The sequence below is a fragment of the Lemur catta genome, chromosome 17 (genome assembly GCF_020740605.2).
Source record: "Lemur catta isolate mLemCat1 chromosome 17, mLemCat1.pri, whole genome shotgun sequence".
In the NCBI taxonomy this organism is placed as follows: domain Eukaryota; kingdom Metazoa; phylum Chordata; class Mammalia; order Primates; family Lemuridae; genus Lemur; species Lemur catta.
Window position 1 is genome coordinate 14,878,526 of NC_059144.1, and position 25,391 is coordinate 14,903,916.

Sequence of the window (25,391 nt, forward strand, 5' to 3'; positions counted from 1 at the left end):
AAAAATAATGTTTCCACCTTCACTTCCGATTTTAGTAATTTGAGTCTTCTCTCCTTTTCTCAGTTTGTCAATTTTGTTAATCTCTTCAAACATTGCCTCTTGGATTAGTTGATTCTTTATTATTTTCTATTCCTGATTCCTTTAGTATTCATTTAGATCTATATTATTTCCTTCCTTTTGTGGCTTTGGGGTTAGCTTCCTTTATTTACTTAATTTTTTGTTTTTAGTTCCTTAAGATGTAAACTTAGCTTATTGATTTGGAACTTACTTTTCTTTCTTTTTTTTTTTTTAGACAGAGTCTCACTCTGTTGCCCAGGCTAGAGTGCTGTGGCATCAGCCTAGCTCACAGCAACCTCAAACTCCTGGGGCTCAAGCAATCCTCCTGCCTCAGCCTCCCGAGTAGCTGGGACTACAGGCATGTACCACCATGCCTGGCTAATTTTTTCTATATATATATATGTTTTTTTAGCTGTCCCTATAATTTCTTTTCTATTTTTAGTAGAGACAGGGTCTCGCTCTTGCTCAGGCTGGTCTAGAACTCCTGAGCTCAAACAATCCGCCTGCCTCGGCCTCCCAGAGTGTTAGGATTACAGGCATGGGAACTTACTTTTCTTAATATAAGCATTTATAGCTAAAAATTTCCCTCTGAGCATTGTTTTCATTGCAACCTGAAAGTTTTGGAATGTCATATTTTTATTTTCATGCATCTCAAAGTATGTTCTAATTTCTCTTGTAATTTCTCCATCAACCCATTGATTGAGTATGCTATTAAATATCCACATATTTGTGAATTTTCTAGCTTCCTTCTGTTATTGATTTCTAGTTCCCTTCCGTTGTGGTTGCAGAAGATAGTTTAAATAATTGCAATCTTTTAAGTTTATTAAGTCTTGTTATTTGACCTAACATATGGACTACCCTGTAGTTCAGGTGCATTTCTTGAGGAAAAAAATGTGTATTTTTCTGTTGGAGGGTGAAGTGCTCTTTACAAGTCAGTAAAGTTTAGTTGATTTATAATGTTGTCCAAATCTTCTATTTTCTTATTGATCTCATGTCTAAATTCTTCTATCTGTTGTTGAAATGGGGTAGGAAATCAACCATTGTTACAGAACCATCCCTTCATTATATCAGTTTATGCTTCACATATTTTGGGACTCTAATGTTAAGTTTAGGTTTATAATTGTTATATCTTCTTCATTAATTGCCTCTTTTATCCACATACAATGTCCTTCTTTGTCTCTCCTAACAGTTTTTTTCCTAAAGTTGTATATTGTCTGATATTGGTGTAACCACTCCATCTCTCCCATTGTCTCTAGAGAATGGCACTCATTGTCCCACAGCTTGTAACACAGAACTTCTATTGTTGTGAACAGGAGTTATCAATCCCACAATGGTCCTGGGGAGTCCCCATGTACCAATTCTAAACATTGGGATATTTAAGATTAATTAATGACAATTATTATTAAATTTTAAAATTATTTAAGAATTTAATAACTCTTATTAACTATCTACCCTATTTAATAAGAACTTACCTTATGATGTTGGTCCTTCAGGTAGTGAATGAGTGACAGGTTTACATAGATATTGATGTTTGATCTTGGTTAGGATTTTGTATCCAGTTATGATCACTGTCATCTCTAATAATTACAATATTAAACCTCTCTTGGAATCCCTCTTGGTACAGTCTTATTGTACACAATAGAGTAGGTCTTGTTCTCTACTTGGATATTGGCCAAGCAGTCCATTTGCATTTTGACCATACCCCTGATCTTGATATGGACTTTGTATCTGGTTTTGATCCTTGTCATGTACTGACTGCTCTGTTTGGATAGGAAAACTGCATTGGGGTTTATCTTGCTGTCTCCCTTGTTCCCCATGTTCAAGTTTTTTTTCTTTTTTTCTACTTGGATATTGGTCTGGCATTTCATTGGCATTTTGGCCATGCCCTTGAACTTGATTGGGGTTTTGTGCCTGGTCTTGATCCTTGTCTTATACTCAGGACTCATTTTGTGTAGGAGAAATGTCTTGGGATCCATCTTTGGTTTTGTCTTACTGTGCATGACAGAGTGGGACTTGTCCTGTTCAACCCGAATAGTAGGTAGATAACAATGTTTGCTATCTTGAATGTTTCTCTGACATTTTATTTTGATGTTGGTCATGCTCTTCATCATCTTAATTAAAATTTTGAGTCTCATTTCTTAATTAAAATTTTGAGTCTCAGTCATCTACTAACTCTTCAGTTTGGATAGGAAAACTGCCTTGGGATCCATCTTGTGGCTCACCTTGTTGCTCATGCTAGAGTGGGGTTTGTTCTTTCCTTGGCCCATGATCCAGTGGACTCTTCTGTATTTAGATGTTGGCCTGGCAGTCCCTTTACTTCTAGGTAATTCCCTTGATCTTGATCAGGATTTAGTATCCCATTATGATCACTGTCATCTACCTGCTGTACAGGTATAAAAATGGTCTTCAGATCCATGCTTCTGTCTGCCTTGTTGTTCACAGTTGAGTGGTTCCTGTTTTCTAGCTGGATGTCACCCTGATTTTCTCATTTCATGTTGTGCATTCCAATCATATTGGTTATATTTTTGTTTCCACTCATGACCATTGTTATCTACCCACTGTTCAGGTTGAATAGGACAATACAAACTGTAAATTATCAATGAACATGTGTCAGATAAAGGGCAAATTCATGATCATATTAAAAATTCCTTCAATACAATAAAAAATCCTCCAGTAGAAAAGTGAATATCAGAGATGAAGAGAAGTAGTCAATTTGAAAACTAGTAATATGAACAGTTAATGCATGTATGAAGTCAACTATAACCTCATTCATAGTTAAAGGAATGCAGGTCGATAAGAATACAATTCCCTTTTTTGACCTCTGAGACTGATTTCCCACTACTGATTTCTGACAAGTTCCTTTTATCTGTGGCCTCAGTTCTAGTTATCATAAGTTGAGCCATTAGTCATCTGACTTGGTAACTCTTGTTCTAGAATAACAGTGTGAGGAGCTCCATAGAACCACTCCGCACCAGACAATCATCATCAATACAAGTTCTTTTTGAAAATAATCATTGGAAGTCTCTGGCAATTGTCCTAAGGGCATATCTTTTTTTTTTTTAATCTACTGACCCTGCAAGCAACAGTGACAGTCTAAGTCATGTGAGCCACAACCCACTCCCTACTCACCACCCCTAGCTCAGCATGGTGGGAACTCCACGCTTGGCCAAGAAATAAGGATTCTCTGTCCTGCTATCTCCCTGTCAAGGAGATCTCTCCAGGAGGGAAAGGCTGCCAGCATCTCTCAATCCCGCTCCCAGGTCATGTTGCAGAGGTTGAATTCCAGGTGAGTGTGACCAAGAGGTAGGGGGCTCCATTTTTCCACCCAACACCACCTGTAAGGTGGAGGCTCTACCACAGCCTCTGCAGCTCAAGAATGCTGGACTCTCATAGCCTTTGGCACAGTTCACTTGTAGGCCAGAGTTTTCATGGCAGTGAATGCATGCCAACAACACAGGAGGCTACTGCTGTGCCCAGAACTCTGCTTATAAAACAGGACTGTCCCTCTGAGAGAGGTGGACCACTATCTCCAAAGCAGTTCCATAGAAGTAGCTCATTGGTTTTCCAAGAGTGAGAAGCAGACTATAAGAACAGAGAGCTCCAAAGTTCTCCCCAAGGAAGTGACTTTATTTGAAACATAGTGTGAGATATTTCCAGGTTAAAGGCACTCTTGGAAACAGTGGAATTCTGGTGGTAAGCAGTGAAGAGGAGGTTGGCAGTTCAATGACAGCAAAGCTATTGATTATAGAAATTGAACATACCATCTACTAAAGTAGCATTGGAGAATTTCCAGGAAAATGTTGATGATAAATTGTCATGGGAGAGGGAGTTATCTATGACATGTTTTAGTGTCACCAAATTATCGTGAAGTATGTGAACAGAATTATAACATACAGTCTTGGTGAGGGAAAACACACACATGTCAATGGAAGAAAAGAGAAACTCAACGCCAATGGGAATTTAATGAACGATAAAGGTGAAATTCTGCATCACCAGAGAGGTGCAGGATAATTCAGGAAATAATGTTGAGACAGTTTGCCGGCAGTTCAGGGGGAAATACTGATTTTCTACTTCACCCATTGTCTCAAAGAGTGTCAAGGATTTAAACAGAAAGATTGAACTCTGAAAGTACTTAAGAAAACGTGAGTGAAGTTTAGTAGAGTATTGACGTGGAGATAACATTCTGAAGACAATTGATATCATTAACCCCATAGAAATAATCAATATTTGTAGGGAAAAATCATACACTAAGAAAAACTCAGAAATTTGGAAATATATGAGTAAACAGGCATGATGGGAATAAATATATTCTATAGTATTGAAAAAACACTTGCGAACAATAAAAAGCAGATCCCCTAATAGAAAAATGAGCATGGACCATGCATATATAATTTTCAGAAAAAGTAATGCAAGTAGCTAATACAAACACGAGGACAAATATAACCTCACCCATAAGAAAAGCAAGTTCAAACAAATACACATTTACTTTCTATCTTTTTTTTAATCTTTTTGCCTATAAGACATTTGCCACTACTGATTTTGGGCATCTTGCATCTGCCATTGGTCTCTGTCTCAGTTATTGTAAAATGAATATCTGGGTCTATTAGGACCCATCTTGCTGTGAGAAAGGCTCCAGGAATCTTAGCATAGATGTCTGCCAGGTAAGGGATGAATTTGTGAGACGAGCAGAAAGAACGTGTAGGTCAGTGTAAATGAGGATACCAAGTGTTGGTGGCAGGGTTGGCATTTTGTGGAGTGTCAGTTTACAGTCGAGATCCTTTCATCTTCAGGGCCTCCCCAAACCCACATCTTTCTTTGATCCCACACTTGGCTTGTGTCATTCTGTTACCCTGAAATTCCAGCTATCACTGTGCTTTCTGGCTCACGCCAAATGACTCCATCGACCTGTCTTTCCTGAAAGGCTACTGAATCCTCCTGCCTTGGTCTATGTCCTGTGGAAAGAGAAATGACATACATCAGGACAGGTAATTACCACCCCTGACTCTGTCTCTGTCCCCTAGAGTGGACTTGATCACTCCCTTGGACTCCAGTTTTCCCATCTGCAAGATGAGGGTGTTTGTCTGGATTATGTCTGAGGGGACTTCCAACTTCCAAGTCAATAAAAGGTGGCTCAGGGCACCCGTTACAAGCTGAGAAGCACTTGGTGCCTTGGCTTGATCCTTGTCACTCTGGACTCCTGGGGACAGTCACACATGGCTGCTTAGAACAGAGTCTCCCCATCCCAGGAAGTTCTGTGCAAGGAGGGCCTTTGAAGTGGCCAAAAACTGTCCAAAGATTGTCCCCTTTTAAGCCCCTGGGTACACAGAGAGTCTGCAAATATGACATCAGGGATTGCAGTCTGAACAAAATCTCCTTAGCTGGAGAGCTTTCCATCTCTAGGAGAAGCATGGCATTAGTTGAGCTGTCCCAAGTAACTGTATGTTTCCTGTCTGCACTGTCCATTCTGTGTGTGAATTACCATTCTTCCATCTCTGGGTAATTTCAGAAATATGAAGCTCCAGAACTTCTCATATGTCCCATCATTTTTGATCTCTCCTCACCACTACATCCAGGGACATAAATGTGTTTATAAGGCAGTAGGTGGATTAGAGAATCCAGCCAAAGGCCCTGGGTCGCTACCACCTTCAATCTCCACTTCCTTTTCACACTTGGGTAATGTACAGGGCACAGGCTGGGGCTGGAACACACAGTGAAGGATGGGGGTTCACAGTAGCTGCTCAGGGGCTCACAAAGGGATGAGAAGGGTTGTGCAGACGACTTTCATGTCTTGGCTTCTAAGCATACAAACGCCATTCCTATAAAAGGGAGTCCCACCATGTCAGACCTGCGAGTGGGAGGCTGAGCCAGGACTCTCGCAGAATGTGCAAAGTCCACTTGCCGGCTTCCCTGCCTTCTTGGCAGCCATCACTTGTGCACACATACGGGCTCTAACAGTGAGGGGCACATGCTGAGTGATGGACTGAGTACAGGTGATAGCAGCAGATACAGAGACAGTAGAAGTGAGAATTTACTCCTGCAGAAGTGGCATCAATGGCTGTGGCATCTACTTCCAAGAGGGGAGTGGAAGTGGTGTCCAATTTGGCAATGTTGGCTGGGCAGATGTGGGATCTATGTGCCTGGAGAGAGCAGTGGTGTGCCCTGCTGTGATTTGAGAGAAAATGTGGGGCAGGATTTGCTGAGGAATGAGTGTGCCCATAAAAACTCTAAGCAGAAGGCTAGGGAGGACAAAGTATCATCTTGTGTGGAGGAGCTGAGAATAAAACCTGTGATTAAAATATGAGCAGAGAAATGGGTGAGGCCCATTCAAGATCACCTTGTAACATTAATTACTGCTAGTAGAGAAGTTATTAAAGTGGTTTCTGGACATCTCTCCCAGCAAGAATAAACACATTCTTAGGGATATTTTTATGGTGATTAGGGAGTGTGGCCTTCTATTTCCAGAAGTGACAACATTTGTGGTGTTCCCATTGCGCCTGCCAAGTTGAGGAGTGTCTGTAGTTTCATGGGAGTTTGGAACCCTGTGAAAATCCACAATGTAGGGGATAGTTGTGTGCTTTGACTGCCCTGTCTGTGGAACTTCTGTCTTATATTTTGGGGCCTCCCTATTTGAGGTCATTATTGAGACTTGATGAGTGACACAGTTGGCCTCCTACTGCAGATACAGAGCAGACCAGAGGGTCAATTTGTTTGACCCCTGATACCTAGGGCTGTGTGAATATGCTCAGCAAATGTGATACCCCCATCTGGCACGTTAGATCTCCTTGGAGTGACCCAAAGCAGCAAGGACGAAGGGGTGTTCTCTCCCAGCACAGGGTAGGGCTGTTGTCCACAGCAACCTCCCATTCCAGGGGCAGTGGCAGAGACGATGGTCCAGGACTGCAGCAGCCGTGTCCACATCACACAGTTGCTGAAGGTGGTTCTGGCTGCGATCATGCTGCTTGCACGCTCTTATTTCTTACACTGCCCCTGAGCGTGAATATTCAGGCTTCCCATATCTATGAGAGTCACATTTTGAAAGTGTTCTCCAGGAAGCTGGAGCAGAGACAGTTAGAAATGCAAGTTTCATTGTGAGGTCAGATCTGGGAAAGTGAAGGAGAAGAAGCAGGACTGGGCAGAGGGAGCTGTCACCACGCCACCCTGACCACATCCCTGCCAGCCCAGCAGGGAGCTCTGGAGCAAGGATTTTCCATCAGAGGAGTCCTCCGTTGGGCATGAAAGGGATAGACCCTTGTGTCCCAGCCTCACTCTGCCCTTGGCTGGGGGCCCCTGGGTCTGTGTGGTCTGAGCCCAATCACCAAGGTAGTGCTGAAGGAGCTCCAGCTGGCAGTGGTCAGCTGACCACACTCCCCACAGCTGGGCAACCAGGTGCTCCTTAAAGGGGGCTCTCAGCAGTGTCTCTCCCTGCCAGCCACAGCGCTCCCCGAGTGTGGTGGGAATTCAAGTTCCACACACACTGGGGAGCAGCTCCTTGAAATCTCTGGTGTGCTCTCCTTCCGTGGGAAACCGCAGAAGACAGAGGGGAGTGGGGCATAAGACAGCCCCAGCCTCTGCAGCTGGTGTCAGGGCTGCACCTGGTCCTCATTATCACCCTCCTCAACTCTCTGTTCTAAAGTCCCTTTGTCCTCAGCTCCCCTCAATGTTACTCTCAGCAGCTTTCCTGGTGGTGTGACACAAAACCTCATACCTCAGGGTAGGATGGTGGTATTTGTCCATCCGCAGCCAAAATAGGACAAGATGGTTACAAGAAGCCTGTTCTTTTCCTCTGTGCATCTGCACTGGTCTTCTTTAGCTCTGGCCTGACCTGCCTCTCTTACTACCAGTTCAAAATTAAGATAAATCTTTTCTGATGAGCAAAGCCGAGAAAGTCTTTAATATTAAGATAAATCTTTTCTGCACGGTTGAGCAGACCAGCTACTTGAAGCGTGTGCCCCTTAATTCTCATGAAGTTTGTTTGCAATCCTGCTTAGTAAAGCTAAGCATCATTCACCATGAGCCTTGAAAATTACAGCTCCTGCTGTACATCAGAGAAGATCTAGAGTAGGTGGCTGTCTCAGTCCTCACCCAAACTATGCTCAGGCAGGTGACAGCCAGCAGCCTCCTCCCTCGCTCAGCCTCCCTGTCCCCAGGCCCATGGTGGTCAGGACAGCAGCCAGGAGGAGAGAGAGGAAGCTGGTGTGCAAAGGACGCTCGGGATTGTTCTTTTCTCTTTCAATGCTGATTCCTCTATCATCTTTTATTTTATAGTTATGTTTCCTTCCTTTTTATCTTTGTTGCAGTAGCTAGTAGTTTGCTTATGTTCTAAATATTTCGGAAAATAAGATTTATATTTGTTCATTCGATCTATGTTTGCCTATCTTTGACTCCATATGTTTATGCTTTGTTCTTTATTGTTGCTCTTCTTTGGTTTACTCTGTTCTTTTTGTAGCATTTTGTGTTGAATATTTGATTCATTTATTTTCATATTTCATTTTATTGACGAATGCATTTAAGGCTATGACTTATCCTGTGGTCCTGTAAGTCCTTCTTTCTTTTTACCCACTTGGTCCGCCTTGTACTAAGACAGTGCATTAAATTCCCCTATTGTGAATGTGATCTTATCTATATCTCCTTGCATATCCTGTATTTCTTCTTTATCAAAGTGTTTGCTGTGGCACATGGTGCTTACATACTTGCAAGTCATATCTCCAGTGAGAATTGTGGCATTTAACATTTGAATATTTACTTCTTGTCATTTGAGCAACAAAACAAATTTCAACACAAAATACACAGTAAATCCCTGTGAGTGCACACTGATGTAAATAGACAATTGAATAAGTGAATACGTGAGGGAGAATAGACAAATCTCTGCTATAGAATAATTCCAAATAATTCATGTAGATGCTTTTCCTTTAAGGAGTATCTTAAGTAAGATGGTACCTGGTCACTTCCTTCTAGAGAGTGCAGAAAGAAAAAAGGTTTTATAAATTTATAGTAGCCTAAGTGTGCAGTGTTTGTAAAGTCTACAGTAGTGTACAGTCGTGTCCTAGGTCTTCACATTCATGCACCACCCACTCACTCACTGACTCACCCAGAGTAGCTTGAAGACTTGCAAGCTCCATTCATGGCCAGCACCCTATACAAGTGTACCAGTTTTAATCTTTTACACTGTATTTTTTTGCTGTATCTTTTCTATGAATATATATATATATATATATATATATATATATATATATATTTAGGTATACAAATACTTCCCATTGTGTTCCAATTGCCTAAACTATTCAGTATAATAACATGCTGTACAGGGTTGTAGTGTAGGAGCAACAGGCTATACCATGTTGCCTAGGTGTGTAGCAAGCTATACCACCCAAGTTTGTGTAGGTACACTCCATGATGTTCCTGCAGCCACAAAAGCATCTAACCACCCATTTCTCAGGATGTATCACTTGTCATTATGATGCATGACTGTAGTTAATAGCTCACTAGAAAAACAATTATTAAATGTATGAGAGCAAGTGGTGAATTTTATTTATATAAGAAGCACTCTTACAATCAATTAAAATAATCTAATACAAAAGGAAGTAAAGGGTATAAAAGGGCAGTTCACGGGGGAAAGAAGTGTTAACTTCTGACTCAATGTGAAAGCTGTACCATCTCATTGAACATAGGTTCATAATTCATCGTGTTTCCATTTCATTTCCTGTATCACATTGGATTTGCTAAAAACTTTAGGTAAATTCTTTCCCATCTCTGGACCTCAGTTGTATGAAATGTAAAATGAGGGATTTTTTTCTAAGGGCTCCTTTAGTCTCTTCCACAATGAAATAGGCTGAAAGATTCTATCAAAGCCATTTTCCTGAAAGTTGTGAGATAAAAATAAAAAACAGCGTGTTGAGATCATTAAAATGGGACGATGGGGGGTGCCAAAGACCCCACTGAGAAGAGATTTCTAGCCCTCACAGATTTCCAGAAGTTCATCTCAGCTACATCACTCCCATCTGCAGCATCTTCCCCAATTTACTTTACTTTTGCTTGACCCACTGCCTGTGCTGGGCCATTGCTGTAGGATGTCTGTCTCAATTCTATGGCCCACTTTCATCAAGTGAATCCACCAACATGACCTTGTTAAGAAATTAGCTCTACAACTTAGTACTAGGCCCAACATGGCCACGGAGCACTCTGCAATTTTAAAAGTCCTTCATGTTCTTTGGGACTTGGTATCTCATCTTTAATGTGAGGAGGTAGATCGTAATAATCTCAAAATGTACTTCCTGTTCAAAATTAGATGAAAGGCTGGTTGATCAGAGCAAATGCTAAGAGCTGATACACACTGGGCACCTGTTTTTACCTCCTAGTGTTGGCACCTGCTTACCCCTGAGAGGGCTGACACACGTGACTGGTTGGAGGAGCGTCTCCCTAGCCCAGTTCTAGACAGGGCATAAGAGATGGCTTGAATTTTCTTTAAGCTGACCAGAGGCTGCTCTATTGTTCTGCCTCAGGGATGACCATGGTGCCTTAGACGTGACCAGAGGGCTCCCTGCCTCAGACAGGAGACCAGGGTGCTAGTGGGGGTTAGACTGTTGGATCCAGGTGGTGGAAGCAAAGGGGGTGGGGCAGAGAATACTTGTCTTCTCCTGTTACTGAATGCTTGATATCTGCTGTACTCATGAAACCATTGTGAGTAACTCAAATGGCATTTTAGATGACCTTAATTCTGCCAGGCAGACTCCAAATCCAGTAATTTTTCCCCTTCTTCTGACTTCCTCTCCAAAGGTACCCACATAGTCAGATGTGCCCTTACAAAGTTCTAGATAGTTTGGAGTTTCATTTAAAAGGGCTCAGAAAGCTCCATGAGCTTCTGAGCTGTCCTTTTCCTTTTCCAGATGGTGTTTCTGAGGTCAGAGAGAATGTGTCCAGGTCAGTTAGGAGTAGGACTTATGTCTGGGAGATGGGGCAGTACTGCCTGTGTCTGAAATCCAGAAGGGAATCAGAGAACAGAGGGTACCCAGAAGGAGTATAATGCTGGATATGTGAATGGGGGTGAATAGATGCTCTCCCTGCCCAGGTTCACAGTCTCCAAGGTGGACAGGACCAAGACTAGATGGGGACCAAAACCAATGGAAACTTGGTCCAAAGTCTTATCTCCCAAAATGGGCTCTCACCATGATGTGAATTCCTTATTTCTTTGAATTAACAATTTCTCTTGAAACTGTAACTAATTGGAAAATAATGGCAGGCTCCAGGTATCAGGAGACACATGGTCAGGCATGAGTTGGAATCATAGAAATTACATTTGAAACCATGTGATCAAGTCAGTCAGTTTTTCAGAATGGCAGAATGAACCCTGGTCTGGGAGTCAGGGAACCAGTTCTGTCCTGGCCTTGACTTGCTGAGTAGAATTGGAAAGGCATTTCTCCCTGTACAATTAGGATAAAGCAAATGGGGAAGCTACATTTACCCACAGTCATTTTGCTGTCCTCGATACCCTTCAAGGATCGTTTTTTGTTAATCATGTGCCAATATTACGAGGGAGGCTTTGCAGGGGCAGCAAAGTGAGACATGGTAGGCCTTGTTCCTCTTTTTGAAGACCTGGGTCTCCGAGCCCTTGTCTGGTTCCAGCACTCCTTGGACAAGGCTGTCTTCCTCAGTAACAGTACCTCCCATTGCTTGGGAAGTTGGGAGAACTGGGACCCCATAACTGCACCTGAAACTTAGTTTGAGCCTGGAGGACAAATCCACTGCATGGATCACATTTGGACGTATTGCACAGGGAAGCAATGCTATGGAAGCAAGAAAAGTAGCTTCTCTTCAACTCACTCCAGATATCACTCACTCTTTCTTTTATCTGCTTTGATATCTTTTGAGTGCATGAACAGTTTTTCTCCAAGTTCTTCCAGAGTGTAGTTCCCATGGAGACTTTTGGGTAGCTGAAGACAATGGGAGCTGGGGGAGGAGGAGTGAGTCTCCTCCCCAAATGATATGAAAGAACTCCACAACTAAGAAGTTTCTAATGCCAAAAGTACAAAATAACTGTCAGTAAAAAAAAGAAAAAGCAACAAATCCCAGCACTGGGGACTCAGACACTCCTGCCCTTCCCAGCCCCACCGTAAATCTTAAAGCTTTGCAAAATCAGACCCAAAAAACCTTCTGGGGAAGCAGCGACATCATCAAGATGACAGAATAGATGGTCACCAGCTCATATCCCTCCCACAACAAGAATTCACCCACCACCGTCAAAATTCTCTCTTTGGGAGCCTCTGGATTCTGGTAGGAGTTTATGAAACCCCAGTGGAGCCCAAAGACTTAAAGGGTCATTTTGAGAATTCAGACTGACACCCAGGTGACAGATCCCCCAAGCTTGCTCTCTGGTTCAATCCCAGAAATGGCCCAATTCTCCAAGGGTCTTGTCTACAGCCCCATTTGGCCTTGAGCCTGCAACTGAAACCATCTGCTAAGAGGTCCAAAAGGAATCACACACTAGTGCCTTGGCAAAAAGGCCCCTCTGCCTGCTGACATTGGTCTCAGCAGTGAGCCTGAAATTTGCCCTCTGGCTCAGACCTAACCCCCCTCAACTGAGGTCCCAGGTCAGAGCTGTTCACACAATGACCCAGAGAGAGACTCCCCTATAACTTGCAGCCCAGGAGTCTGAGCCTCCCTGACACACTCACCAATCTCTGTCCCTCAGCAGATCTGGATTGGGCCCAGTCTCAGCTCCAGCCCCTCCCACTGCAGTTGAGGAACTATCACGTGTATGCAAGATCTGCTGAGAGATGCATGCCTGTCTGAGCCATGGACAGACACTCCAGCCTTTGTCTCACAGCAGATCCCAAGGGAACACAGTCTCAGCTCCAGCCCATCCTGCCGCAGTCAGGGAACTATCCCATCTGTGCAGGGTCTTCCTGGAAAACATGTGCCTCCCTGAGCCAATGTGATAGGCACACCCAGATTTCTTACCAGTAACCATGGATTCTAGAAAGCAATGTGAAAATATAAAGTGCTGAAAGAAAGAAAAAAAACCTGTCAACCAAGAATTCTACAGACAGCAAAATTACCTTCCAAAAATGAAGGAGAAATTAATACATTCTCAGATAAACAAAAACTGAAGGAATTTGTAGCCAGTAGACCTACCCAATAAGAAATGCTAAAGGGAGTTCTTCAGGCTTAAATGAGAGAAAACTAGACAGTACTCAAAGCCATACAAAGAAATAAAGAACACTGGTAAACATAACTACATAGAAAATATAAAAGCTAGTATTAGTGAATATTTTGGCTGTAACTTCTTTTCTTCCTATATGATTTCAAGGGCAAATGCATAAAAAATAATTATAAATCTAACAAATGGACACACAATATGACAGTAACAACACAAAGAGTGATGAAGGTACATCAGAGTAAGTGTTCATATACTAATGAATTAAGTTGGGATTAATTCAAAGTAAACTGTTATAATTTAAGATATTAATTGTAATACCCATGATAACAACTAAGAAAATAACTTTTTTAGTATACAGTAAAAAAAGATGTGAATAAAAATGGCACACTAGAAAAAAATCAATTCATCAGAAAAAAGCAGTAATGCAAAATGGAGAAGAAAAGATATAAGACATAGGGAGAATGAACAGCCACCTAGAAATCAGTCCTTCCATGGTAGTAATTACTTAAAATGTAAACGAATTAAGCTCTTCAATTAAAAGGCAAAGATTAGCATAAAAAAACATGGTTCATCTATACACTTTCTATGAGAGACTCACATTAGATTCATAGACATGAATAGGTAGAAAGTGAAAGGATGGAAAAAGATATTCCATGCAGATAGTAATAGCAAGAGAGCTGAGGTAGCATGTTAATATCAGACAAAATAAACTTTAATTCAAAACTTATTATGCCAGACAATAAGAACATTATATATTGATAAAAGTGTCAGTTCATCAAGAAGATAAAACAATTAAATGCATTTACCAACAGAGCTAAAAAGATCTAAAGCAAACATTGACACAACTGATGGGAGAAATAGGTAGTTCTAAAATAGTGGTGAAGACTTCAAATCCTCCTTTTAATAGTATATGGAACAACTAGATATAACATTAACACAGAAATAGAGGACTAGTGGCCAGGAGCTCACACCTGTAATCCTAGCACCTTGGGAGGCCAAGGTGGAGGATCACTTGAGGTTAGGAGTTCAAGACCAGCCTGAGCAACATAGTGAGACCCCACTTTATAAACAACAGCAAAAAAAAAAAAAAAAAGAAAAGAAAAATTAGCCAGGTGTGGTGGCACATGGCTATGGTCCCAACTACTTGGAAGGCTGAGGCAGGAGGATCACCTGAGCCCAGGAGTTTGAGGTTGTTGTGAGCTATGATGATGCCACTGCACTCTAGCACAACAGAGCAAGACCCTGTCCCTCGCACCCCCCCCCAAAAAAAAGAAATAGAGGACTGGAACAGTGCTATAAATCAATTAGACCTCATAGACATAGAGAGTGTATACTGCACAAAAACAGTAGAAAATACATTCTTCTCAAGTGCACATGGAACATTCTCCAGGATAAATGTGTATTAGGCTATGAAACAATTCTCCATATATTTACAAAGACTGATAGCATGCAAAGTATCTTCTGCAACCACAGTGGAATATAACTAGAAATCAATAATGAAAAGAAAGCTGAAAAATTCACAAATATGTGGAACTAAACATCAAACTCTTAAACAACCAATGGTCAAAGAAGAAATCACAATTGAAATTAAAGAATACTTTGTGACTAATGGAAATGAAAACACAACATACCAAAACTTTATGGGATGCAGAGGGAAATTTATACCTGTAAACACCTACATTGAAAAAAAAAATAAAGTTTGGAAACTAATAACCTAACCTTACATGTAAGGGAAATAAGAAATACAAACTGAACCCAAAGCTAAGAGTAGGAGGGAAATAATAAAGTTAAGAGAGGAGATCAAAGAAATAGAGACTAGACAGAAACTAATGAAAATTTTAATTCTCCCTTTTCCAAGTTTTATGTGTTTTATTTCTTTTTCTTGCCTTACTGCTCTATCTAGGACTTTCAGTAAAAGCCTCCCTTACAGCTAGAGATGGTCATGAATTCAGCCAATTAGATGCAAGTAAAGAGTGCAATTTCCAGGTCATCTTCTTAAAGCCAAGGCTTTTTCCACTCTTTCCTGATCCCACAGGCTGGAATATAGATGTGGAAGTCAGCCATCCACAGCCATGAAAATAAGGACAACATCCTTCAAGACACAAAAGCAACATCCTGGGAAATGGAAGAGCAACAAGGTGGAAGGAACCTGGGACGCTGAGAGGTCTTGAGTTGCTGAGCCACCTTGCTAGCCACAGACTGCCCACACTAGGCTGCTTCCTAAGAGAAAAGAAAGCATCTTATTAGAGCCACTCTATTTTCCCTCCTTCAGCCACTTAATCTTTACCCTAATTCAAACAAGAGTTAGTTATTTTGTTTTTGTGAATAGTGAATCTGCAGTCTGAATCTTGTTTCCTGAATGGTCCAAATTTTATTCATTGTTTTGGAATTGACATTTCTCTTAGCCAGAATTAGATATAATGAGGTCTATATCTGGGTTTTCTTTTGTTTTCTATTGATTTGTCAGCCTGATTCTTTATTCTTCTAACAAAACCAACATATTCATTATTGTCACTTTTCAATACTTTGTTACCCTCAAATTAATCTTCATTTTCAAATTTCCATGTCCATTCACAAGGTATTATTCTTCCACATGAACTTAAGTATGATTTTTAAGCTCCTGAACTTCTACCTCTACCACCACCCCACAGTAAAAATGAGTTTTGAGTGTGGTTCACTTAAAGAGTACATTGAAGAGGCAAATATTGGCCACTCAGGAGCACAATATATAAACCTTTCTTAAGTACCTCTGAAAAGTTTCATGGGTTTCTTTTTTTAAGTTTTTTAAAGAGGGATCTTGCTAAGTTTATTCATAGGAATGGTATGCTTTTTGTTGATATTATAAATAGGAAATGTTTTCTATGGCATTTTCTAACTGATTGTTGCTAGAATATGATAAAAATATAATTTATCATCACTATATGACTTAATCTCTTAGCTTCAATCTTTTTACAAAATTAGAGAAATTAGAGAAAATATGTATAATGCCCAGCTGAGAGCATTTTAATGAAAAATACACATGACAATACGTATAATCTACTAGGTATAGGACCTGAAACAGAGTAAATACTATACTCAATGTTTGTATGTATTTTATATTTGTCAGGCCAGAAACTTAGGCACTGCTCCTGCCTGTACTCCAAGATGCCCTGGTATCAAAGCTCTACTGCAGTTCAGGCTCTCCCTGGACAATGGGGAAAATCCAAGGCTCATTTGCTCCTGGAAGGGGCAAAGGGGTGCAGTGTTCCATATTCTCCCACCCCAAGCCTCTGCTACCCACTTCCACTCACAGCAGGAGCCCGGCACAAAAAGAAGAGTTTCTTCAGATCCAAGAATAGCAGGGTGAGACCATTATTCCCAGAATAATTATATCAAACCCCTTCAATTTATATAGACAACTGAGGCTCAGAGACGGACAGAGAGTTGTCTCATGTCACTCAACAACTCGGGAGGCAAAGCTGGGGTCAGTACTCAGGTCACCTGACTGTCAAGCCTGTGTTCCTTACACTTCACCCAAACTATTCCTCCTCCTGAAGCTTTGGCCTTCCCTGAGAGCTTCCTTGTCCAAGGGCACTGGGGCAGGTGGGTCAACAGCAGAGCTGTGAGGTCATTCAAGTTTGCACAACATATTTGCCACCCCATCTTCACTGCTCGAGTCTGCCCTGTCCCCAGCTTGGCTGTCTCCAGAGAATACTGTTCCCCCTAGTCATTGACACCAAAGTATCAAGGACTTGTGTCTTGCCTCATCATTCACATCTTAAAACAGAAACTGGGAAAAGATATTGCTTGACCTAAAGGAATGCTGTGTTAGTGGAGGAATCTCAGCCACCAACCAGTGAAATTCTTAACGAGCAAGGATTTCCCAGCATCCATAACATCATTCTTTCTATGTCTTTGTGGAAGGATACAGATCCCTTGGAAACATTAAAGAGAAGGAAGGTGGGAGCTATAGGTATAGCCACGAAGGTTGGCTGGTCACAGTGGCAGGGCTGACAGTAGCCAGGTCAGAACTGATGGTGGATTGGGAAAGAAAGGACTTGCTTACAGTTTATGCAATACTTTTTTTGTTTTTTGTGTTTTTCCTGATCCTAGGCCAAAGGTAAGATTTCCAGATTTCCATTTCCTGGTGAAATCCAACAGGGCAGGAACAAGAGTGCTTGGCCTGATTATTGGATTTCTAATATTAAGCCCTAGGAATTGGCCTCTTGCTGCTGCTCTTGATCTCCTTCACCCGTGGGTCCCTTTCCCCTCTCCACTGGGTAGAGGGAGTCTCAATTCTACACCCATCTCCTCAGAGAATGCAGGAACCCTGAAGTCATGGAAGCCAGAAACAAATGGAGCAGAAGGGGGTCTTTATTGGACAGTGCATGAGAGAGGCTGCTCAGGCTTGGGCATCCTGAATGAAGGACAAACAGGCAGGATGAGGATGAGGAGGGCTCCAGAGACCTAGGATCCAATGGGGGCCTGCAGCCCTGGGGACTGGACAGGTGCAGCAAGGACAGATTCCACCTGGTGAGAGAGAAGAGAGAGATGAGATTCTGCAGGTCAACTCTTTCAGAGGCAGTGAGGAGGCAGGGTCACCCTTCTCAGCACCCCACTTGTAGCCTCTGAGACCCTTTAGTCACTCAGTCTCTCTGTCACCTCCCCATATCCTCCTCCCACCAATATGGGATTGTTTCCCACCACTCAGCTGTCTCCTGTGTCCTCAGGAGACCCCTCTCCCCCCAGCCAGTGCTCACCTCATTGGGGGTTCAAACAGGCCCTCCCGCAAGAGCCCTCACAGCACTTCTTGGACCCCGGACACTCGGCGTCGCTCCCGCAGCGGTTGGGGGGGTTGAGCATGGCGCAGCGGATCAGAATGTTGGGGCAGGAGCCAGGCTTAGTGAGGCCTGGATGTTTGACTGGATCTTGCCCTTTGACTAGATCTTCAGCTTTTCCTTTAAGGGGACCTTGTCCTTTGACTGGAACATGACCTTTGCCAGTGCCTTGACCTTTAACGGGAACTGTTAAAAGAAGAAATGGGCCCACATCAAGACCCAGTATGCTCCAAATACTGTGTCTTTCCCCCAGGTCCAGCCACTGCCCACTGCAGCATCCCCCAACCCATGACCTGAGGTGCACCCAGCTAGCTGGGGTAGCTGCACTCTCAGAAGTCACTTCCCTTCTCTCTGGGAAAGGGTCTACAGGACCAGAGTTCCCTGGAGTGTTTCTTCCCCCTCCCTCCACTCTAAGTCTCTCAGGAGCGGAGGCCAGTCAAGGGTGACACCCAGCAGTGAGAAGGACACATTGTCATTTCTGAGGAAATTTAGTGGAGAGGGAAAGAGCCCTGTGCCACATGCCAGAAGACCTGAGCCCCCTTCTGGCACTGGGAATTGCCTTGACAATTCCTCACTTCCCTCTATGTTTCAGTTTCCTCCTTTTGTAAAATAGGGGTCCTCAGATAGCATGATTTCTGACATCCTGTTGTTTCTTAACCTCCTCTTAGAGCGGCAGTCCCCAACCTTTTTGGCACCAGGGACTGGTTTCATGGAAGACCATTTCTCCATGGATGGGGAGGTACTGGGGGGCAGGTAGAGCTCAGGCGGTGATGCAAGTGATGGGGAGCAGCTGTAAATACAGATGAGGCTTCAAAGCTTCACTCCCTCACCCGCCGCTCACCTCCTGCTGTGTGGCCTAGTTCCTAAGTTTCATAGAACACACTTTTCCACAGATGGGGGTGTGCAGAGCTCAGGCAGTGATGGGGCCGGTTCCTAACAGGGCATGGACTGGTACCGGTCTGTGGCTGGGAGTCTCAGAGGACTGATTACTCAGGTGCTTTAACGAAGCAGAAAAGCAGGGGACAGAGTCCACACCCACGGCCCAGAAGCCTGGGGCTCATTACTTCGTTGCACGTTCTGCACAAGTATCAACACCTGAGGCCAAGGCCACTTAACAACATTTCTTCCGCAAACAGTCCTGATATCTCCATCACTGGGTGGAAAGCACGTGGAGTCTGCTGGGCGACTTCCTGCTTTCTCTGGATATAATGGCAATGGCCAGGAAGCTGAAGCATGGGCTCCAGTTCTGCCTACTGCTCCAGAGGTGCTCACTGTCCGGACCCAGGGGCCCCTGAAGAGCCTCTCCTCAACCCAACCCAGCCCCATCCGATCGCCTGTCTACTCACCTCCTCTGACAGCTGCCTCTACTGCCAGCATCCCAAGGATGAGGAACACCGCCAGGACCAAGAAGCTGCTGGTCCTCATCTTGTCGGGAAGGTGTTTGGCTAAGAGCTGAGGCCAAGGCCAGCTTTATGTAGCCCCAGCTTGGCCTGGCACCAGGGGTGGGGCTGAGGTTTTACAAGGGAGCAGATGTTTCCTCAGCTCTACCAGGAAATATCCACCTCCATCCTGGGAGGGACCTTGGGGCTTTCCCCAAGGATTATTCACAGGGAAATGTGACAGATAATATGTCAGTCACATCACCCCTGAGAGCCGCAAGAGCTGCTCCACTTTCTCATGCAGAAGTAGTGCTGGCTGGCCCTTACACACCATTGCAACCAAAATCTTCATAGTTTGAAAGACTATGAGTCCCCAGAAGACAAAGGAATCACCTAAGGTTAATCATCAAGTCACTGGTAGATCCAGTCTTGATTTCAAAACCCCATTATGCCCTGCTCCTAAAAACCCCACCCAGACCTACCCTATCATTGCACCTCTCCCAGCATCAAACTGGAATCTTCCTTCATTCTTCACTGGTCTTGAGAAAAGCTGTGTCAGGAAATTTTGCCTTGAACGTCTGATGACTCATTGTTGCACTTTGCCATTTCATAGGTGGGCTCTGAAGTGTACCAGGAAAGTGACTGGAAGGGAATTCTAGGTCAGAAAGGGGATGATGCCCTTGAAATCACAGTGGGCAGAGAGAAAACACTCAGATGAGTAAAGGGAAGAAAGCACAAGTCATCTGTCAGGAGGGCATCTACAGTCCACACGTCCAGCATGCTTTCCCTTCTCTTCGAACAGCACCTTGTTTCTTCTGAAGAATTGTCGTCTCTTTGTACCATCAAGTTGTGAGTCTAATGGGGACTGCTAATCATGAATGCCTGACCCCCGGCCACAGGTGTCTGTGTGAGGCTCTTGTCTGGTCTACTGAAGTCTTTTATTTGAATGGGCAGTAAGGGGAAGAAGGAAGTCCCTGCTTTTGGTAAAGGTGGGACCTTTGTGTGAACTAAGGAATTCCAGGAGCTATGGTTCCAATCTAGGGGTGGAGATCAATTGTCTGAGAACAAACCTAATAAACTGAGAAAAGCAGAGAAAAGATGATAACGAGATTCTGAAAGCACCAGCAGCCTTTTCCTCTCCTTCACCTTGACAGCAATAATTCCCACACCCTTCCCACAGGTGGGTTAGAAGCCAATAAACTGGCCTTCTGCTTGAGGAAGTCTGACTTAGCATTCTGTCATTGCCACCAAAAGTTCTGAGCAATAGAAATGAATACCCAGATGCTGGGTGTTGTCAGGGATGGAAGCTGAGGTCTGAAAGTCATTGAGCTGAGGTGGGGGTAAGGCAAACTAACTGTTAGACAGTAAACCATTGGTTAAATCCCACCCTTTGTCTCTTTAGACTCAGACCCCCATGCCCACCAAGACTGAAACTTCAAGGGAGATAGAAATATCAGAATGTTAAAGTCTGTTGGCTATCTTAAAAAAAAAAACACTCATTGCACAGTAAACCATATGAACAAAAAAGTGTGTAGAATATGCCTATATTCTTTACAAAATAGCATTAAAACGAACAGCTAGGTAACTAGCTGTATTTACTAATATTTATCATATCTATGTCCCATATTCCTCCTCAATTGCTTTACTCTCCCTCCTCCCCAGAGATAACCACTTTCCTGGATTTTATGGTAATCAGCCCTTGCTTTCCTTTATAGTTATACCATCTCTGTCTGTAGTCTGAACTACAGATTCAATTTTGTATACTTAAAAAATTTATGTAAGTGAAATCTAAGGCATCATCTTCCCATATGTCCTATTTTGCTTAACATTATGTTTTTGAGGCTCATCCATTTTGAAGCCTACACCTGTAGTTAATATATTTTCATTGCTGTATAGCATTTTATTATATAAAAGTATAAAAATGTATCTATTCATTCTACTGTTGATGTACATTGGCTATTTCTAGTTTTTAGCTATTATAAATAATATTGCTATGAACAATCTTGTACATATATTTTGGGGAACATAAGTATGCATTTCTTTTGGGCGTATAGCTAGGAATGGAATTTCTAGATCACAAAGTACAGATCACAGAGCATAAATACATTCAGCTATTGTAAATATTGCAAATAGCTTGCCAATATCATTGAACCAACCTACACTACCACCAGTAATGTGTGTCAGTTCCAGTTGCTCCTTACCCTTGTCAGTACTTGGTATGGTCTGTTTCATTAGCCATTCAGGTGGGCATCTTGTGGGATTTCCCTGTGATTTGAATTTGCGCTTTCCTAATGACTGGTGAAGTGGAGCCCATTTTCACATTTTTACTGTCCATTTGGTGATCCTTTTTTTTATGAAATGACTATTCAAGTATCTTGCCCATTTTTAATTGGGATCTCTGTTATTTTCTTATTGTTTTGTAGTAGAAAAGAAACTCTTATGTATTTCTAGTAAGAGTCTATATTTGTGCAGCCTATTTGAAAAAGAGTTTGGCATCAGCTAGTAAAATTGAACATACATATAATCCATGGTCCAGCAATTACATTCCTAAATATGTAATTAAGATAAATATGCCCACATGTTTACCAAGAAACATGCACAAGAATGTTCACAAAAGTTAAACAGAAAACAACAAAGTACTGGAACAGCTCCTATTACCAGTAATAAGATACTGGATAACTATGTTATGACATATTAATACAAGGAAATATTCTGTAATTGTGCAAATAACTGAAATACAGCCATGCACAATATGACTATAATTAAAATAATATTGAATAAAAACACAAGTACCAAAGATAATATTTGGAATTATATTCTTGTCATAAAGCTCAAACCCAAAGAAAACTAAGGAATTCATTATCTAGGCATATTTACATATGTAGTAAAGCTCAAAAAGGGGCACATAAAAATGAGGGAATTCAGGATAGTGGCTAACTCTGAAAGTGAGAGAAGAAAACATTCTGGATGGGTGAGAAGGACATGGATTGGTATAAGTTATTAGTTAGTAACATTTTAATTCTTGGATTGCTTGGTGAGTTAATGGGTGTGTGTGTGTATGTGTGTGTGTTTTAAAGCTGCAGAGAAAATCATTTACAGATTTCCTTAACTTTCAATAAGCCCACATTGCTGCATTATTAGGTTGTTTCCAATCTTTTGCTGTTACAAACTATATCACATGTGAACTTTCTTGGCTCTCTTTCTTGTGGGCTAGATTCCCAGAAGTAGAAACGTTGTACTTTGCTAGTATGAATGTTGAATATATTTAAAATTTTGATAGTATTGTCGTTATTTCCCTGGATAGAGGTCGTACCATTTTGTACTCCCACCAGTAGAGGATGAAAATGCCTGTTTCCATCTAGCCTCATGCACAGAGTATGTGTCTAATTTTTAGATTTCTATCAATCTTATAGGCGAGAAATGATACCTCGCTGAAGTTTCTAACTAGCATTTCTCTATCATGAATTATAATACTTTAAGTATCTTTTCATATTTTAAGGGTCACATTTTTTTCTGAAAACTTTTTATTTCCTTTGTTCATTTTTAATTGATTTGTTAGTCTTTTTCTTCTCAATTTAAAAAGTATTTAGTATGAGAGAAAAAAATTAATTCATTTGATTTCATAAAGCTTTAATACTTCTACCAGAATCATAAATGTATCGTGCTCTGGTGCAATTCACATGAACCTTGGTTCCCACCACTTGTTCCCACAACCTTGGCCAGTTAAGTTCTTTGAGACTCAGTTCTTGCATCTTAATTGTAAGTCTATAATCTTGCTGGTTTTTTTCTATTTATCCCATCTGTTCTTTATTCCTCTGCTCCTACTTTTTGTGCCCTTTTGGTGTTAATTGAATATTTTTATTATTCCATCTTATTTCCTCTATTTTCTTTTTAGCTACTTATCTTTGTATTATTTTTTGGTGTTTGCTTAACATATGCCTGGTCCCTTCTGTTCACAGATCTAGGAGGTTCAGGATGGAGTCCTTCAGGACGTAGCTATAAAAATTGGGGCACTGATCCATGGCATGAACCCCTCCTGGGGAGATACAGGGTGCTGTGTTTCTTATGCCTCTTCTCTGCACTGCACCTGAGATCTGACGCCCCTGGATGTGGTTGAACACCCATCGGAAGCTGCCACTTTTTAACTGTGGTTTAAAGAAACACAGATGCAAGTTCTCTCTGCTTCCAGAACTGGGAGGTTTAGGATGCAGTTTCTTGAGTGGAAGCTGTAAACCTTTGGCAGTTGATATGTGAACAAACCCCATTCAGGAGGAATTAATAGACCTAGTTATCACTAATGCAAGCCGGAGGAGAAAGCTTGTGCAGCGCCTATCTGTTTCTCAGGCTGGCCACAGGTTAACCCTTGTCTGCCCCTTTAATTCCCCAATGCAAGTTCATTGAAGCGAGGCCACTAAGTAGCCACTGGAAGAGTATGTCATAAACCCTTTCTGGGGAGAAACATGGAGCTGCTTCTTCTAAGCTTCCTCTCTGCTGCTTCTAGGGGATGAAGTCCTCTGACAGTCCGTGAAAAAAATGGGCAAAAGACCTGAATAGACATTTCTCCAAAGAAGTCATACAAAGAGCCAAAAGATATGCTAAAACTGCTCAGTATATCACCGGGGAAATGCAAATCAAAACCACAGTGAGATATCACCTCACCACAGTTAGAATGGCAATTATCAAAAAGAGAAAAATGACAAATGCTGATAAAAATGTAGAGAAAGGGGAACTCTTATACCCTGTTGGTGGGAATGTAAATTAGGATAGTCGTTATGGAAAACAGTATGGAAGTTCTTCAAAAAACTGAAAATAGAATTACCTGTACAATCCAGCAATCCCTCTAGTGGATGTATTAACACATCCCAAAGAAATGCAGTCAGCATGTCAGAGAGACATCTGCACTCTCATGTTTATTGGAGCACTGTTCACAGCAGCCACGATACAGAATCAAGCTAAATGTCAACCAACAGACAAATGAAAAAAGAAATGTAGTATATAAACGCAAAGTGATTCTATTCAGCCATAAAAAAAAGAATGAAATTCTCTCATTCATGGCAACATGAATGACACTTTGGAAAAACCATTCCTACAACATAATCAGTAATCAGAACACATTTAAAACTTCAAATTACACGTATGGAAGTAACAGCCAATTTTCAATGAAGATTTCACTTACACTATTGCCTCTACCCTTTTCAGATAGCAAAATAGGGTTCAAAAATATGTGTGTAAAGAATAGAAAAGAGAGATGGAGAGCATAGGATGGAAATAAACTCATTCTTTGAAGAGAATGTCCATATTAAGTGTAAAAATTCCAAAAAAGAGTACTGGTAAATCCAGCATTTGCTAGAGTTCCTGGGCTCCAGCACTTCCCGCCTACTGAGAACACCTTACATTACTAGAGCACGTTTGTCACAATGAATGAACCAGTATTGGAACACTATTATTAACTAAAGTCATAGTTAATATGCTTTGTTGGTGTTGCCTACATTGTTTTTCTTGTTCCAGGATCCCATCCAGGATAACATGTTTCATTCACTTCTCATGTCTTCTTGGCTGTGACAGTGTCACAGACTTTCCTTGTTTTTGAAGACCTTGACAGTCTCAAAGAGTACTGCTTAGCTGTTTTATAGAATGTCCCTCAATTGGGATTTCTCTGATGTTTTGCTGATGATGAGAGTTTGGTTATGGGTTTTTTGGAGGAAGACCACAGAAGTAAAATGTCCTTCTTATCACATCATATCAAGGGTACCAACTTTCAAATGACTTCTTCTTGATGATGTTGACCTTGACCCCTGGCTGAGGCAGTGCTGCTCAGTTTTCATGCTATAAAGTCACCCTTTTCCCCTCTCTTTCCACACTGCACTCTCTGGAAGGCAGTGACCATGCCCAGCCATTACTTAGGAAACTCCATAAGAAAAAGTAACTACATAAATTATTCTATATCAGAAATTTGTCTATTCTCCCTCATTTATTTGCTTATTC

General features: G+C 41.9%; 1 protein-coding gene and 1 pseudogene across 1 annotated transcript; both read right to left on the bottom strand.

Moving 5' to 3' along the window:
• Nucleotides 1-1,683: 1,683 nt before the first annotated feature.
• LOC123622238 lies at nucleotides 1,684-4,898 on the bottom strand (annotated as a pseudogene).
• Nucleotides 4,899-17,545: 12,647 nt separating this feature from the next.
• PI3 (peptidase inhibitor 3) lies at nucleotides 17,546-19,498 on the bottom strand. The gene is made up of 3 exons (XM_045529144.1): nucleotides 19,374-19,498; nucleotides 17,950-18,213; nucleotides 17,546-17,719 (listed from the first exon to the last, which is right to left on the bottom strand). The coding sequence occupies exons 1-2, from the start codon at nucleotides 19,450-19,452 to the stop codon at nucleotides 17,951-17,953; spliced, it is 342 nt and encodes a 113-aa protein (XP_045385100.1). The 5' UTR covers nucleotides 19,453-19,498; the 3' UTR covers nucleotides 17,546-17,719; nucleotide 17,950.
• Between the last annotated feature and the right edge of the window lie 5,893 nt (nucleotides 19,499-25,391).

Bases quoted from the DNA above. Each gene is read 5' to 3' on its own strand.
- PI3 (XM_045529144.1), bottom strand. From the start codon at position 19,452: ATGAGGACCAGCAGCTTCTTGGTCCTGGCGGTGTTCCTCATCCTTGGG. The intron at 18,214-19,373 runs GTGAGTAGACAG...TTCTTTTAACAG, and splicing joins AGAGGCAGCTGTCAGAGGAG to TTCCCGTTAAAGGTCAAGGC.